This window comes from Corvus hawaiiensis, chromosome 16 (assembly GCF_020740725.1).
Source record: "Corvus hawaiiensis isolate bCorHaw1 chromosome 16, bCorHaw1.pri.cur, whole genome shotgun sequence".
NCBI classification, from domain to species: domain Eukaryota; kingdom Metazoa; phylum Chordata; class Aves; order Passeriformes; family Corvidae; genus Corvus; species Corvus hawaiiensis.
The window spans coordinates 10,249,681-10,266,891 of NC_063228.1; the positions used below are offsets into that span (position 1 = coordinate 10,249,681).

General features: G+C 41.1%; 1 protein-coding gene across 1 annotated transcript in view; it reads left to right on the forward strand.

Annotated features, from left to right (window-relative positions):
• The window catches only part of LOC125334418, a 75,999-nt gene that overhangs the window by 54,148 nt on the left and 4,640 nt on the right, over nucleotides 1-17,211 (forward strand). Inside the window, exons 53-69 of the mRNA XM_048321236.1 lie at nucleotides 103-265; nucleotides 964-1,085; nucleotides 2,455-2,595; nucleotides 3,611-3,724; nucleotides 4,111-4,239; nucleotides 4,719-4,880; nucleotides 6,562-6,726; nucleotides 7,808-7,973; nucleotides 9,281-9,465; nucleotides 10,014-10,106; nucleotides 10,399-10,603; nucleotides 11,518-11,705; nucleotides 12,397-12,494; nucleotides 12,876-13,060; nucleotides 14,107-14,309; nucleotides 14,734-14,923; nucleotides 15,563-15,672. Coding sequence (XP_048177193.1) covers nucleotides 103-265; nucleotides 964-1,085; nucleotides 2,455-2,595; nucleotides 3,611-3,724; nucleotides 4,111-4,239; nucleotides 4,719-4,880; nucleotides 6,562-6,726; nucleotides 7,808-7,973; nucleotides 9,281-9,465; nucleotides 10,014-10,106; nucleotides 10,399-10,603; nucleotides 11,518-11,705; nucleotides 12,397-12,494; nucleotides 12,876-13,060; nucleotides 14,107-14,309; nucleotides 14,734-14,923; nucleotides 15,563-15,672 — 2,619 coding nt within the window. The remainder of the gene's footprint in view (nucleotides 1-102; nucleotides 266-963; nucleotides 1,086-2,454; nucleotides 2,596-3,610; nucleotides 3,725-4,110; nucleotides 4,240-4,718; nucleotides 4,881-6,561; nucleotides 6,727-7,807; nucleotides 7,974-9,280; nucleotides 9,466-10,013; nucleotides 10,107-10,398; nucleotides 10,604-11,517; nucleotides 11,706-12,396; nucleotides 12,495-12,875; nucleotides 13,061-14,106; nucleotides 14,310-14,733; nucleotides 14,924-15,562; nucleotides 15,673-17,211) is intronic.

Sequence of the window (17,211 nt, forward strand, 5' to 3'; positions counted from 1 at the left end):
ATTCCTACAGACTCCACAGGACTTTGGGGTACCAAAATTACACTTAGGTTTTCAACTTCTCAGAGAACTTGGGGTTTAATGTTTTCCCTCTTTTATTTTTAGTTTAAAATTCTTCCAAGGCAACTTGTATTTATGACAATTTACCAAAAAGGCAACAGAACACGTCTGCTGAGGCACATTGCCCTGTGGGATGGCAAAGAGATAAAGCTAACAGGCACTTACACTGGACTCTTCCCAAAGCTGCCTGGAGGTCATGGCATTCAGGGTAGGTTTCTCAATTCTTTTACAAGTATTCAAAGCAGACTATAAAATAAAATAAACTACATAAATCTGATTTCAAAATACATATTCAAAATGCACGTTCAAAGGGTTTCAATCCTGGTTTCAATTTAGGGCTTCTAAGGTCTTATTTGCTTTAAATTCATTATAGGTCTGGCTGTTAGAAATGTCAACTTCAGAACAGTCTTCCTGCTTTGTGAATATGGAACATAAAATTAAAGTACTGGGTACTGCAGGGAGCACTGGTCACACTGGCTGCTACCTTGAGGTTTTAAACCCTTATGTTGAGGCTTTATGATCTGAAAACAGAGAAGATAACTGCACTTACTGGTTTGAGTGTTGTAGGCTGTTCCCCTTCCAATGTGAGGCCATCTCAGTTTTACACAAATTACTTCCCTGGCTGTTGTTGCTGAAGTTGCTCTGGGTGTAGCTGTCAATCTTTTGATTATTGCAGGTAACTCCTGTTTTGCTGGTAAATAGGGAGAAGGTTCCTGTTTTCACTTACATGTTGGGCAGATATCAGCACACTGAAGTCATTGAGGCTGCTGGGTTGGGGGGTGTGTGTGTATGAGCAGAGACCGTGTTTCCCTGGGAACCAAGGGATGTCCTGCTGCCTGTGGGAAAATGTCCTGGGAATGGTCATGATTCCTGGTGGGAAATCTTACTTGTTTGTTTTCCTTGTAGTGGAACTTCTCCATCCTCTCTCCATCCCTTTTCCATGGTATGCCAGGGTCAACTTATATGTGAAACATTCGGCACGCAGTCACCGGGATGATCTTACTGTTGTTTGGAATGAGAAGGACAAGGTACAGTGGCCCAGAGCAAATAAATGTCAGGAGAATGATAGGAATATCAAGAGTTTTGGGGTTTTCTTAATTAAAAAAGGCACTAAGCAAGTCAGGGAATTCAACTATAAGGCAAACTATCCCCCTTCTTGGATATATACAAAGTTGTGACTATGAAAGATGAGCAGCTGATATTCTTGTAGGAATTATTTTCAGGCCATACTATTTTTTTGTTTGCAGTAACCCCACACCTTGCTGCTTAACCAAAGGTAATGAAATGCATAAACTTCAAAGCACTGGGTAAAGGCCTCTGAGAGTAGGTGGAAAGAACAGCACAAATGTCATGCTTAAAGCAGCTTAGGGACAAAGAAAATCTAAGACAAGTGAGCGAGTGTGAGCATTAGTTGAGATCAAAAAGGATAAAGAACTTGTTGCATGGGTATAATACCCCCACAGAATATTTACCCCCACAGAATAATATTTACCCGCGCAGAAGGGAGTACATACCATACACAGACCTTGCTTAGCATTTTCAACTTTACTAATTCAGTCAAAACTCTTTTGTATTTCATTCTTTCACTCTCCTCTTTATTAGCAAGACTGACAAATATGGAACAGTTGAAACCAGTCTTTGTTTTCTTAAAGTAAGTCAGCAGTATTCTTTAAAAATATAAAAGACAGAACTAGAAGAACTTGGGGTAGGTTGATTTCCGGATGTTAAGTGGGGACAGTTTTCTGACTTGCTGCTAACAGCATCTTGGCTGAGTATTACATTATTTTCTGAATAGTGGAAAGATAGAAGACAATGTATAAAATATGCTACCATACATAAACATAAATGTGCCTGCAAAGAGCCCAGAATTTCTTGATTTCTTTAAAAAGTGTTAAAATTCCAAAATTTACTTTAGCAGTAGGGTTTTTTTACTATTACTTAAATTACCACAACTATTTAAATGCCACCACTATCTAAATTACCACAAAAATATTTTGCTCTCAACAACATAACAGAATTTAGTTCCTAATGAACCAAATGTCTTTTTCTTGTGCTTTAACTTTGTAAGCTGTGTTTAATGACTCTGTGGCAGTGCAGCCTGCAGTGCCTAAAGATAAGACCAAAATTAAGCCTCAACAAACTTAAGCATTGTTCGTGATTTTAGTAAAATACAGAGAATAGTTCTGCTTTGAGCTGTGCTATGCAGAGAATTCAAGTAGCAAGAATTGTCCTAGTTTGAACATTAACTTTCCTCACTACTTCAGAAAGGTCTTTATTGTGCACATAATTATTCTGAGGACAAGGTACAGGGAAATCTTACTGGCTGCATGTTTGAAGTCAGTATGTGAGACGTGTTTTATTTCACAAGTTCCTTTTCCATCTGTTGATATTGATCAGATATCAGTGTCGTCTTCTCTGAAGTTTGGAAGACACTGGACAAGCTACAGAGCCACTGCTGTGCACCCATTTAATTACACTCTGAAGCAACTGGAGGTGCATTCTCTGTCAGAAAGAAGGGGCAGAAAGTACAACCAGCAGGTGAGATCATGAGACTGGGCTGCAAAATACACAGCTGTGATGCTGCATTTACTGTGAGTGTGCCTTTCACCCCTGAGAATTGCAGAACCAGATATCATCCTGAAAAATGTAAAGAGCACCAAGTGCTGTTATTGCCTTGTGTCCAAACCACCAGCACCGTTTCCCTTTTTAAGTATAACTGTTCCTAGCTGACAGTCTTGCACTTTCAGCATTGACCCATTTTGGATGGGAGGAACACAGAAGTGCACAGGAACCAGCCAAGCAATGAAAATGAGGCAAATTTGGTCCATAAAGCAATGAACAAACTCCTAGTTTGCACACACAAGAAAAACAACAACAACAACAAAACCTCACAACAAAACCAAACCAGAAACCCTTTGATACCCCTGTGAAGAAAATGTAAATTTTTGGAGGAATGTAGAAGAAATTGCAACACAAATGTGAAAATGTACATGGCTAGAGAGGCTTTAAAATATAGTTGTGAAGTGCACTTGCAAAGCACATGTAGGGAAAAAGAGGAGGAGGAACTCCACAAACCATCCTTCAAGATCAAATACTACAGTATAATTTCCATCTGACTGCACTGTGTGGATCATTGCAGCTGCTGAGGCTGAAGACTTTCAGCAATAAACTGTGCCAGCTGTGAAGTGTTTGTTCATCTGAAGCCCTTTGGTGCTCAGGGGTGTTTGCACAACACTCAGGATGGTTCCAGAATCGTATTCAGAGGAATAAATTCTCTTGTAGGGTCATTATTGCAGTTGTGCCATTAATTGCTTTGCATGACAGACCCCAGGCAGCTTCCAGAGAGGGTAACAAAAGCCTTCCATGGCCTTGGTTGTGGAAGTGTAGCTTCCCTGTGTTTGTCTCAGGTTTGGAGCTTCCAGGCCACAGATTTCCACTGAGTTTTAACATGGATCTGTCACAGCTTTCACTGTGGCTCTGTTTTCTTCCACTGGATGGGGGTCATTCTGCTGGTTCTAGTCTTGCTGCTGGACAAATCTTTCTCTGCTTTCAGCTGCAGGTCTCAGGAAATGCTGGGCAGCCTGCTCACCTCCAGCTGAGCCTGGAGGATAAATCCAGGATGGACATCACTGCCTGGGGTGGCTGTGTGACACTCACTGCAGGTCAGGTATGAGTTTTGCAGCCTTGGAACGGATGAGTGTAGCCAAATTCCTGTGTTCAGTCCTCACAGAATGACTTTTTTTCTGTACTTGTTACCATATGAAAGCCTTGAAGTCAACCATTTTGTGTCTCAGAGGAAGAAAAATAAACCCTGTGAAAAATTCTGTTTCATGTTGTCAGACATGGTTGTACTTGGGCAGCAGCTTTCCCTGAGGACAGACCTGTCAGCCCCTTAGGTTTCTTGGGAGAGACTGAAGCAGTGTTTTATGGATATAGACCATCCAGAGGTTCTCACAGGGTGTGTTTTTGCCCAGGAAACCTATTGCCCTAGGATATACTGAATACTTCTTTTAAAAAATTACTTATATGTGTCAATTTTTTCCACTTTTCCAGCTTCAGAGAATAGTAAGCATGGAACACCTGCATGCATGTGGGTCTCTCGAGCAAAGACCTACATTATTTAATGAATACCTCGATCTGAACTGGGATGACAAAAAATTCAAACACAATTTCACATATGAGGTAAGAGAAGGCAGTTATTTGTATCTGACAGATACTTGTATCTGTTGACTCACCATTTTCATGGAAGCTGTTCTCAGTAGATGAGAAATTATTTTGATTTTAGAGGTAATGTTGAGTGGATTTTAAGAAAGCTTCTGTAGAGCACCATTTTCGGTGAGATACATTATTTCACTTCACCGTTTACATATCTCTCTACACAGGAAGAAAGCTAAATGGAGGATAGTTAAGAAAGAAAGGGTTCTTACAAACTAGAGGCCTCACCTGTGCAGTAAATTTGCAAACCTTGTAGGACAGGGACCAGTAACAAGGCTGATAAGCCAAAACATTGTCAAGTGGAAATGTTGTTTTGGAAATGTTACATTAAAATCCTGAAGCTACTGGAATAACAAAAGCCAGCCTGGGGATGGGATGAGTGGGTTCCAAGGAGTGTCTAAGATCCTGCTGTCATCTTTTAACTTTGTTTTCTTGGTTCATTGCAGAGAAATCAACTCTTGTATCCTGATAAGTTTCAGTTAGAAGCTGTTCTGGAAAATATTTTCCTGACCCCATGTACCAAACAGAAGATTCTGGGTAAAATAGAAACAAACTACTGCTCTTGCCTGGATTACTATACAAGCTTTGAGTTCTGTGACCTTCCAAATGTAAGTCTGACATAAACACATTGAACTTACTTCACTCTAAATGTAATTGCTCATTTGGAGACTTAGTTTTCCTCAGCTGCAACTCTTCACAAGAATTACCATACTTCTGTAACTTAAACAAATAAATAAACAGTGTCTTTTGAGGGACTGAGGCAGAAAGGCTCTGTTTGCCACTGTAGTGTATTCTATAGGTCCTTTTATGGTTGTAAACCTCACTTCCTCCATGTTCTTTCTTTCCTCTTCCTCTTTCAGAAGTCTTTTAATTTCACGTTTCTGGAGAATATCAAAACAGGCTCATAAGTGATCAAAAAGAAAACTAGAGAGGAGTAAAAGTGCTTTCCTTCCCCTGTGGGTAAAAGTTTGCTGGTTTTTATGATTGCTCTGCTGGTAGTTGATGGATTTTTGAACTGTAACATAACCTTATTTTTCTATTATACACATAAACTGAAGGCCCATCTATGATCTTCCTTAGGCGCATGCTGGACCTCAGAGCTGCTTGTAGAGACTCACAACAAACACAGAACTTGGAACTTGCAATAAATGTTTCTCTCGAGTTTCCAGTGGCTGAAACACATCTTGGTTTCCTTATTTACTGTCAGAGCAGGTCACACTTTGTTAGCAACAGGAAAACTTTTTCCCAGACCAAGGTGTGATAGGACCTGCCTATAATGCAAAGAATGTATATGCAAGCCACTCCAGAAGCAGGTGCCTCTGTATTTTTGGACCACCTCTTCAAAGGCATCATGGTTTAGGCCCAGCTGGAAATTAAGCACCACAGACACTCACTCAACCCCCTCTCTCTCTCCTCCCTGTGGAATGGGGAGGACAATCAAAAGTGAAACTTGTATGTTGAGATAAGAACAGTTTAATAATTGAAAACAAAGTAAAATACAATAATAATAGTTAATACTACTACCAGTAGTAGTAGTAGTGGTAATAACAAAAAGGAAAAACACTAAACAAAGTGATGCACAACACAATTGCTCATCACCTGCTGCCTGATGCCAGACCCCCCTTCCCAAACCCAGATTTGCCCCTTCTGGGTAACTCCCCCCAGTTTATGTACTGGACATGATATTCTGTGGTGTGGAATATACCTTTGGCCAGGTTGGGTCACCTGTCCCAGCTGTGCTTTTGTGCACCTCCTCACTGGCAGAGCAGGAGACAAACGCACATCAAAGTCTCCTTGACTTAGGATAAACACAACTGAGCAAAACACTAAATATCTGTGTATAACCAACCCCATTCCCATTCCAAATCCAAAACTCAGCACTGTGCCAGCTATTGAGAAGAAATTAACTCTATCCCAGTTGAAACCAGGACAATATTCACCTCACCTCCCATGCACCCCCAACTTTATCAAAATGTCTGGCTAGAGTAGCTGAGAAATGTAGGAGCAAAAACATTGGACATTTTAACAAAATACAGTTCTCTTGCAACTGTTCCTCTGGTCTTCAGCTGTAATCACAGAACATGCTTTGTTATAGCACAGAAACTGAAGCTGTAATGAAGACAGTGCTGTGAGGAGCAGGAGGATGTGCTGGTTTCTGAAACTACAAGTTTTGTTTGTGCTGTAATTTCATGAGAAATGTTGTCACTGTACAACTTCTCAGTACTCAAAGTAGAGCCCATTTGTCTGGAAGAATTTGGAATCTTTAACACCTTTTTTGTGCATACTTAGGTAATTGTTTTATCTGGAAAGCACCAGCTCAACAAAGATGACATCATTTTGCAGTCAGAGGGCAGATTCCACCTTGCTGGTCACGGGAGAGATGAGGGGTTGATTGGAGTATCCATAAAGAATCAGAGCACTGCTGATGTGAAGAATTATTCTTTGGAAATTGAAGTGAGTTTCTATTTTATTTTACTTGCACTGGGGTTTGGTTTTTAAAGGCCTGCTGCCATCTATCTCCCAAACGGATCAGGTGCAGGCAGTGACTGTAAAACAGCAGGCAACACAAAACACTCCTGGTTTCTTTAGTGCTGTCTCTAAAGCAGCAGTTAGGCAGTGTCCATGTGGTGTGACCGACATACAAAGGAAAGCACCAACATTAGTTCTTTGCAGAGCTGTCACAAATGTAGTAAGCGTGTTTCTAGTGGAGTGTATCAATTTTAAGAGGCTGTGTGCTGTTATAACTCCCCTTCAGCGTAACTGCTCTGTTGTGTGAGGTATGGGGTTTTCACCTTGTCAGAAGAGGGAAACAAAATACAATGCTTACACAAAGCATCATTTGCCAGAAAAAAGAACTGGCAAAAAAAGAACTAAAAAAGGCACAGAACAGCTCATATGATGCTCATTCCGAGAAAAATATCTTCCTTTTTCTCTACCCCCTTCCCCCAATTTTGCATTTGTTTTTAATTTCCTGTGAAATCAATATGGGGGAGAGGCAGATGGAGACAACAGAGTGAGGCAGAAAACTAATGGGGTCAGCACCATCCAAACTCTTCATTAGCAGGAATGTGGATAGTCAGGCACTGAGACAATAGACCACCCCTTAACAAAATTATTATGATGATTTAATCAGTAACAAATACTAAATTATTTTTCCATGTCTCTCTCTTTAGAGAAGAGGAGATGAAACAAGTATCAGCCGCTCTGCATGAGCTTGCTTTATTCTGTGTTTTGGAATAAACGGCACAAATTAGCAACCTCACAGAAAGCTGACTGGGACATCATGTTTCTTTCATTGCTTTCATTAAAAATTTGTCCACAAGCCTTGTGCTATCCAGTCATTCAGCTCCTGGGCCAGTCACTCTGATGCTTGTGCCTCTCTTAGTGTAACTTCGGCATAGTGCACAAGCACTGGGAAACACTTCCCTCACCACTTACCCTTTTGTGGGAAGCACAGATATTTGAGCACCATCTCTGAACCATCATTAATTCTGTATAGTGGCTTTGAATAAATGTTTTTCCTTTATGGCTGCAGTTAAGAGCCTTTGAAGATATTTCGCTAGGCCTGACAGGAACTGCTGCTTCCTCATCTGTCCAGAGCCAAATCCTGGTGGAGGGGATTATTGATCAGAAAGAGAAAGTAAAAATAGCTGCTTCAAAAGACGAGGAGTGTTTTCAGTACTACATGGGCTATCTGAAAGGTACGTATCTCACTGACAATGCTCTCAGCCACAGGACTTAGTTTTAGGTCATCCTGCAAAGAGCAGGGAGCTGGACATGATGATCCTTATGCATCCCTTCCAACTGGAGCTATTTTGTGACTCCCAGCTATGTGTGTCATTGCTATGAAGAGACAGGAAGAAAGGCCCTGTCTCTAGTGCTGAGCTAGCTCAGTTCATTCAAGCTATGGTCTTTCAGATAAAGAAAAGCTGAAGCTTAAAATTTGTTACAAAGGTCAGTTTGGGAGACATTTTCATATGATTACAATAGATGGTAACAAAAGATAGGATTAATTTCCTTTTGGTTTAGCCATCTTAAAGTTGTATGCCTTAAGACAATCATTACATTCCATATTCAATAAAGGAAATGAGAGGAGGCACCTCCCAAGACTGACTGTAGCACATGCTGGAACAGCTGGGATGTGTGAAGTGGGATGTGTGCAACCACTGGCTGCAGGGGATGGTCTCACAGCAGTCAGCTCTGACTGACAACAGAGAGGTAAAAACGGCTGTTGGTTCAAGTTGTGCCTAATTAGTGTTAGTGAGTTAGGTGAAATGAGCTGCAAGAGGTGGGGCTCATCCACATTTCAGCTACATTACAGTTGAGTGCAAACCAAGTAGATTTGGTGGCATCCCAGTTGTCTCAAACTCGTATTGCTGACAATCCCAGCCGTTGTTTCACTTACGGATTTGCCATCCCACACTTCTGCAGGGGAGTTTCTCTCATGTTCATGTCTTCACCTGTAAGTGCTATGAGGTTTTTGAGATTAGGACCATTAGTTTGTGAATCACTGAAGTCAGAAGTCTGTAGAAATGACTCAACTCAGCTCTCTCAACCCAGATTCTATGTGCACTTTGCCAACCATTTGTTTATGCTCATCAGTGCTTCTGTAGAAATTACTTGTGTGTGTGCTGGGTGGAACTGACAGGCCTTCATTTAAGGGCTGAGCAATTTTGAAACATCCGCAACAAGGGACAGTGAAGACTAAAGTAGAAAAAAAGGCCTGTAAATCAGTGTGACTGAGAGATTTAGATTTACATTAATCCAGTGCTTCCTTTGCAATAGCGAATCTGTATTTGTAATTCATTCACAAGCCACACAGAAGAGGTGGATCAGACCCTGACACTGATCTAATTTTCTCCTGTTTATCTCTTGTGTTTTGGTTTTTTTTCCTCCACACTTAACACACTCCAATTCTGATTGATCACCTAAGTAATTAAAAGCTGGCTTTGAAACAATGCCTGTCAGCGTTGTTCCTGTAAATGAAGTGCTCTTTTCATTACCTAAGGGGATTTGGAAGAAGGAATGGAAGTCAGTGCTTGTTCTGATGGGCAACAAATGGCTGTCATTAACACCTATCTCAGCATCAATGGTGAAAGGCAGGAAAACGTCGGACAAGTGGCTCTAGCAGCCGCTAATGGAAGCTTGAGTTTTCTAGCGCATGGATGTGGAGATCCAGTTCTTAAGGCTGAGGTGAGACCCTTGAGTGGCTGTTAACTGCAGCGTGATTTTCCCAGAATATTATTTGATTTTGTCATTTTGGTGGAGCACCTTCCATGTAGGCTTCAGGTGTGAATCTTGGTGAGTAACCAGGAAAAATTATGCAATTTTTAAATTATTCACGTTGATGGTGAGAATTAAGAAGTTCAGCCATGCCTAGAGATAGAAAATACAGGACCTTCTTCTAAAGGGTGGGTCCTCTGAGGAGGGTAAGGAAATAAAGTGAGAGCAGCAGTAACTGCTCAGCGTGTTGGTTACAAAACTAATGATTAGAATCCTGAATGTACTTTCACTTTTAATAGGGTTTCACATACTCTGTTTGGGGGTTGCTTTTTGCTTTTCATGGTTTGACTTTTCTGTTCCCATGTCTATCCACTGCATAATGCAGAAGTTGTTTCCCTTAAGACGAGGCTACTGTGGCTGTTTACTGGCATTTAAACTAGTACAAACTTTGAATGATTTGGATCCAGCACAAGCAATTTTAAGTTAATGAATTCAAGGTTTTAATAATCTTCTCACAGAACAAGCTTAATGAAATTGGGAGCCTTTTGAAAGCCAAACTGATAGAGAAGATAAAGAAGTTTGATGGAAACCTGTGGAGATTCAGGAGATCAGTAAGTATCTGTACATAATCTGTGAAAACACCATGAAGTGTTCATGCAGTGTTAATTAAACATCATTAAACATCGTTATATTGCCTGCGGCTGTTTTGTTTTGCTCAAACATTTCAATGATTACTCCTGTGCTGACCTGTAACTCATACAGAGACAAAAACCATGTTTTATTGTGGAGATCCTGTATCTCTGCACCAACACTGTGGAGTCATAATTGCCTTGCAATGAAGTCAAAGCTTTGCTTGAGATCACTGTGTGTTTTGAAATTGCTTCTTTTTTGGAACCACTGTAGGTGCAGCATGTTGGTTTCCTGTCTGAAGCAGCTGGCTGGCCTTCAGCGGCCTTGCAAAGGGCAGCAGCATTCCTGCACAGTGTGGGTAGAGCTGTCACCCAGGCGTGGAAGCAAAGTGGCATTGGGCACGTTCTGAGAAGAAAGATCCCACTTTATCTGGAGAAAATTCAAGACATTGTCCAGCAAATGCTGAATGAATTACAAAGTAAGCAAAACAGTGCAAAGCAAGAATAGGGGCAATGTCAGTGCAGGGCAAACCAAACTTGACTGTAAACCATGAAACATACTGAACAGCACAAGGTTTTCTATTTTGATTTAGGAAAAAGTGCTGACCTTGGCTCTCAGTGTACAGAGTGTGAGCCTTGATGCAATAAGCTCTAAAAAGGCTCTCTGTGAGCACCTTTCTAATGAAATCAGTGGTGAGGCTTTTTCTTGGTCATAGGAGGCTGAGTTATACATGATGAGAACAGAGCCCTTAATTCCCAAGCTGAAGTATTTCTGCTAACAGTCCCCTGGCAAGCCTTTCCTCCCAAAGGGCTGTTCATATCCATCCTTGAGTTTTTAATGCTTGTACTAATTGGATTTCACTTGATCTGGTTTTTTCCAAGCCTATCCAGTAGCCACTAATTCACTGTTCAGCTGGACTGTGGCCCATATGGAAACTTTTGAGAAAGGTGGTCAGCTGGAATTTAGCTGCAAGAACCTTCATTTCTCACAAGGGTAAAAACTCACTTTGAGCCACTTAGCTTCAGGCACTTCCCACTCAAAGGCTGGATTTAGTTGATACACCACGCTTGAAATCAGTTGTGACCAAACTGTCCTGTTGCTCAGCAGGTGCAGTTTGTGCAGTACAGCTCTGGTGGAGGCACATTGCAGAGCATCCCTTATGTTCCTTTTGGACAGCAGCAATGCATTTGTAAGGGGGTCAGGGTTAGAGCTAAATGCCTCTTTGAGTTCACAGCTGTGCAATGTGCCTGACTGCCTTGGAAACACAGCTGCCTCTTCCATTTTTCTGTGCCCCTCCTGCACTTATGCTGGAAATTGGGTGGAAACAAACAAGCAAACAGCCACTTTGTACCAAACCAGGAAAGGTTTGTCTCATTAACGTGTTTGCTTCAGAGCCATTAGCAACTTTGAAGGACGCCTACTACGATGTAACCTTGAAGCCACTGGATGAAGTCTGGAAAGAGAAGACAGAAGAGCACATGAAGAAAATCCAGGCTTTCTTGCCCAAGATTTTAAAAGATGTGTGGCTAATGGAATCAATCCAGGTGGCATTAAAGGTTGTGAAAGCAAGCTTGGATATGGTTGGTATAACTCAGTTCTCCATTTTTAATGGTTTGAAAGACAAGGCCCACAAATTTAAGTCTCAGATTTGAACTATGGCTACACAGAAAAGTTAACTATTTTTGTTTATTGAAATAGTGTAGTTATCTTGCCACATAATAAGCCTGTGCACAGCTGATTTACTGTTCTTGCAATATTTGTCCCTGCTTTCAAAGAGTACTTTTCCAGCTAGAGGAGAGGTTGTTTTACTAGTTCTGGTTGAAATCACAGTAGCAGTAATCTGTCATCCATGTAGTTTTTACTTTGCTTCAATAGAGAGGAGGAATTGTGATTCCAATAAACTGTACAAATAAATCTGGGCTCTTCTAGTTGAAATGAAAAGCAAAAAAGATATATCATGAGGCAAATGGATATTAATAAAGATACCAGTCTTTTCCAAGCTACTGAAGCACATTAACTTAGTGAAGCATTGGTATACTTTAAGTAATGTTATTTGGGAAGAATATATTTCTGTCCATTATTTGTTGGTGTTGTGACTAGAGTCTGTCCTCTGGATATTAACCTCTACATGACAAGATGCTGGTCGGCAGGTGACAAATGCAAGAGAGACTAAAGCGGAATTTCACATTTATTTAAAACTCACCTGCAAGTACTGACCCTGCCCTGAAGCCATACTGAAATTTGTTTTATAATCTCTTGACTCTTCAACAGGCTACGCAGCAGGTGCTCAGGTGGGCAGAGGCCATGTTTTCCAGAGCTGTGAGCAAGATTCGGAAGCCCTTGCTGAACCTGTACAGTTTTTCACCCAGGTAACTGGTAACTGGTGTTTTTGCAGGATCCCTGCTCTGGGCAGTGTTCTAAATGGGTATGTGCACAGTTAGTCTTCCTGTCAGTCTGCAGCTGAGGGTTCTGGACAGCCACCCAACCACTCTTTGCTTTGGGCACATCACATCCTAATGTTTATTTCTGTTGGCTGCCAGGCCCTACTGGGCAGCAAACAGGCTATCAGTAACTGATAAGTGGCCTGAGATGGCCTGGGGCAGTGCAGCTCTTGGCCAGAGTAGGGTTGTGTTTTGCTGTTCTAAGCAGACTACAGTTCTTATGAATATTTCACTTCCACATTTCTAATAATAATGCAATAGCATTTCATCAGTTCAGCAGGTAAGGGGTGTTCTCTTCGTATTCTACAGGAACTGTTCCGTGGCAGGAAAACTGCCAGTACTGCCTAAAGCAGACCTGTCCCTGCAGCTGGCAAATGTTACTACTTACCTCATTGGAGAAAAACTAATGAGGCCTCTGCAAGACCTCTACAATCTCAACATCCTTGCAGAGTACTATAGATTCAAACGGAGGATGATGGAGAGCCCCTTTGAACGTAAGCCCTTTCAAAGTGCTGCTTTGTTTTGTACCTGGGTCTATTTCCACTTAATTCTTTATTTTAAAAATCATATTTGGAATAGTAGTTTACATAGAGATGGTTATTAATAATTTTCCTATAAACTTACATAGTCTTTCTTGTAAGACAGTGATGGTATGTGTAAGAGCAACACTCTGGGCAAAGCTGACATGCAGTAACACTGCTCTACTTAATATTCATGCAAATTTTGCAACTTCTTACACTTCTACTCTTGAGACTAGAAGTCAGCAAGTGTCATTTATTGCCTTATCCATATGCTTCTGTGAGTTGATACTACAGTTCAGTGCCAGTCATACCTGTTGGCTCTGTGTCCTGGCAGAGAAGCTTGGAAACTGGTGCCTTGACCTCTGCTGCCTTTAGGATGAGCAAGCTCAGCCCTACCAAAACTTCAGAGACAGTACTGCCTGTAAAAGTATTGCTAAAAGCTAAAGGAATGCACTAACAGTCCCAACTGTCCCTTAAAGAGAATGGCTTTTCCAGAAAACCCTTTTTAATGGTTTCCTCCCCAGAGACAGAGACACAACAGCAGGCTGTGAGAGTAGGTCCTAGTGACCAAATCAGGGGAGTGATGATCAGCAGAATTTCCTGGACTGCAGCTGTTTGATGCACTGTTTTGGAAGGGTCGTTTTTGGAGACAATATTCTTGTTTTTTTCTGCATAAGAATGTATAGTGTGTGTGTTTATAAATATGACTATCAAGTCGTATAATGATAAATCAAGATGAGCTTTGAATCCCAATTCAAGTTTATCGAAGTTTTACAGCACTCAGGTAAATCTATAACAAAAAATAAATAATGAAATTGCTTTGTTTCTGAGAAAGTTTTGTTGCAGAGCAACTACAGTGTAACTAATTAAAATGTAAGTGTAGTAATGTTGGTGTAATAATAAGTTGAGAAATTATTTTAAGAATATGCCAGCAAGAAGCTGTGTGTGTTGCAGTATGCACAGCATTTACTGCTCTGTGGAAAACTCACTGATGTTTCTTCTGAAATGCCATTCTCCAGATCATGCTATGTTAGTGGGGACCAAGCATCTTGTGACTTTTGATGGGAAAATGTATGATTTGGCATCAAAGTGCAGTGTACTTCTTGCCAAGGATTTTGTTCACAATGCTTTCACTGTAATACTAAATGAGGAAACTAGGAACTCAAGATCACTGTATGTGAAGATGAACCAGACTGTGATGAGTATCTACCCACGACTAAAGGTAGGAAGAGCAAGTCAAACATTTTTTATTTTTGGCAGAAATTTTCTTCAACTGACAAAAAAGAAGTTTTTAAAATATTAATTCTCAAAACATAGATCAGAAGCACTCTCAGACAAGGGCTTTAAAGTAACCACTTCTTAAAAAGAAAATACCTCGTCAAAGCAAAACCCTTAACTCAAGGGCTGCCTCTTTGCTCTCTGTGTATGAAAGAAACTTTTCAACTTTCCTCTGACATGGCCTAAAAGAATGGCAGTGAGGGAGGCTTTGTGCTTTCTGCTCTTTTGGAAGTTTAACACAACCCCGTTCTTATTCCCATAATTCTGGACTAAGTTGGCCTCATCCCACATGCAAATCCAGACTGTGTTTGCCTGTGACTTAACTTACACTATGACAGATTTGAAATTGCATTTTCATTTTAAAACAGATATCCAAGATGTATAACTTCTCCTTTACGGAAGAGAACTGCCAAGTACTGGATCAATCCCTTGAAAATAGTACCATGAATTCAAGGCGAGGAACCAACAAAATAGAAATATCTGATCACAAAGGAGTTTCTGTTTCTTGTGACTTTCAGTATGATCTCTGTACTGTCACTCTGGCTGGGTGGCACCACGGTGAGTATCAATCATACAGCTGTTCATAATTTTTGCTATCTCTGAATTATCTGTATGATCAGTAGTACCAGCATCTGTGCAGTCCTTCACTTGTTTTTCTCCATTTATACACACCCTGGAAATGGCCCTAGGCATTCCCAGTAATTGCCATCTAGAGCATGGAACGCACTATTCCAGTAAGAACAACAAGTTCTATTTTACTGTTGATTCAATGCAATAAAGCAGACAGAAAGCAGAGGCAGAGGTACTGCAGTCAGCCCAGCCCCAAACCCCGGCTGAGAGATCTGCTCTAGAGCAGGCTTAGCTTGCCAGACCTGCAAGACAGCTACAGAGGGACGCCCAAAACCTCACAGGCCTTTTGGTATACTTGGAATGCATTCCTATCCATGTACCCCACACTATTCTAAAACTCACCCCCCAAAGATTACCAGAGAATGGATCTGATGTCTTGGTATGCTCAGGAGAAGCCCATGACCAGCTGAGACATGAGATGGCAATGCAGGCTGGGCAGCTTCCCCTCTTCCACACTAGAGCTGAGCCCTGCTGGACAGAATAATCAGAGCCCAGAGACAGCTGCTGTAATTCTCCTGCACCTACTCTGGACAACTCCTATTTTATTCCATTTTAATTTCCTCCCAGGTATTTCAGCTGGGCTTTTTGGTACCAATGATAATGAAGCTGGAAATGAATGGATGGTGCCTAATGGTTCCTTCACTGACAATGTGCAGGAGTTCACACACAGCTGGCAGGTAATGAACTGAGGGGCTTCTGTGTGCAGAGCTCCTGAGCACAGAGGGCAATGTCTGACACACTTGGTTGGCTTAGATGAACTAAAGCTCGATAGTGAAAACAGCAGCACACTGTATTTGTTTTGTGTCTAACCAGGGAAGAGGTTGCACAAATTTGCTAAAAACTGTTCAAGAATTCCCCATAAATAGGCATTGAATATTTTTGGCCTAGGTGGTAAGGTAAAACACAGAGGTGGCTCCTGCTGCTGCTTTCACAAGAAACTGAAGTTGGAGCCAAGTATCTTTGATGTTTTCCTCCTTAAAGCACCTCTTCCTGGAATGCAGGGACGGTGCTATCAGGTCTCGGCCAAATCTGTATGTTCATCACTCAGGCCACAATTTGAAGTTTTCTTTAGAGCTGTTAGTTCTAGGTGGGTATGCTGAGCCTCTTTGTTTTGCTGTAACAATTTTATACCAGTAACATTATACCTCTGCTTACTTCATGTACTCTGTCATCAGCTGAAGATAATCTAAATACACAAACGTGCAGTTGTACAGAACCATTTGTGAATGCAACCAACCAAGAAAAGTAGCCTTAACGTGCTCTCAAGCCATGTTGACAGGATCCTCTAAATCCCTTGTACAAATCTATTACCAAAAAGAAAAGGAAGCAGCATCTTATTACCACAAAGATTTTGTGACTGTTCCATTTATCCTGTTTCACAGAAGATGTCCGAGTTCTGGGAACAGAAATCTCATTTTCTGCTTTATGTCAGTGCTTTACTGTAAAAGAGAGAATTGCTTCAAGTATCTTGTACTACTTCTTGCTGTAGCAGAGATACAGTTCATGAGCTTGCAGCCTATGTTTATGTTAATAATGAGGCAGGATCACAATGTGACTGACCATAGCCACAATTTTCTTAATTGCTAGAAATATTAATTTCTAATACATTCCTAAAAATGGAAAAGTTCCCCAGAGACATTGAACAAAATAGTCCATTAAAAGCAATACATAAGAAATTTAGTGTCATAAAGAAGCAGGGCAGTCCTGAGTGCCCTTCGTTAGGGGCAGAATGGCTGCACTTGCACTACTGATTGGAAGGGTTTACACTGAACTGTAAACTCTGACTGGCTCCTAGGAGCTTTATCCCAGCCTTTGTCACACAGTGACCTTGCAAAGGACATCAGCAGAGCTCCACCATCACAAGGCCAGGGCTGCACAACAGAAGGGGACTGAGTGTCTCACTTCTGCAGGATGAGGGTTAGCACAGATTAAACGGTCAGTTCATTTTCCTTAGTAACTAAAGTAACTACAATTTACACTTGCTTAAAACTTTTTGGTGGTGTAGTTTTGTTGTTTTTTTTTTTTAAAGCCACCTTTACCTTTGACCAACCCAACAAGGATCTGAAGTTTTTTTTCTCCATCAGAAAGAGCTAGTAAAAGCACAACTTTGAAAAGAGAACTAGCCAACTGCCTTCTAAGTCAGCAATTACACAGCAAAATCCTTCAGCGAGTAACAGAATCAATAGGAAAAGGAAACTGGATAATCTGCAAAGTGC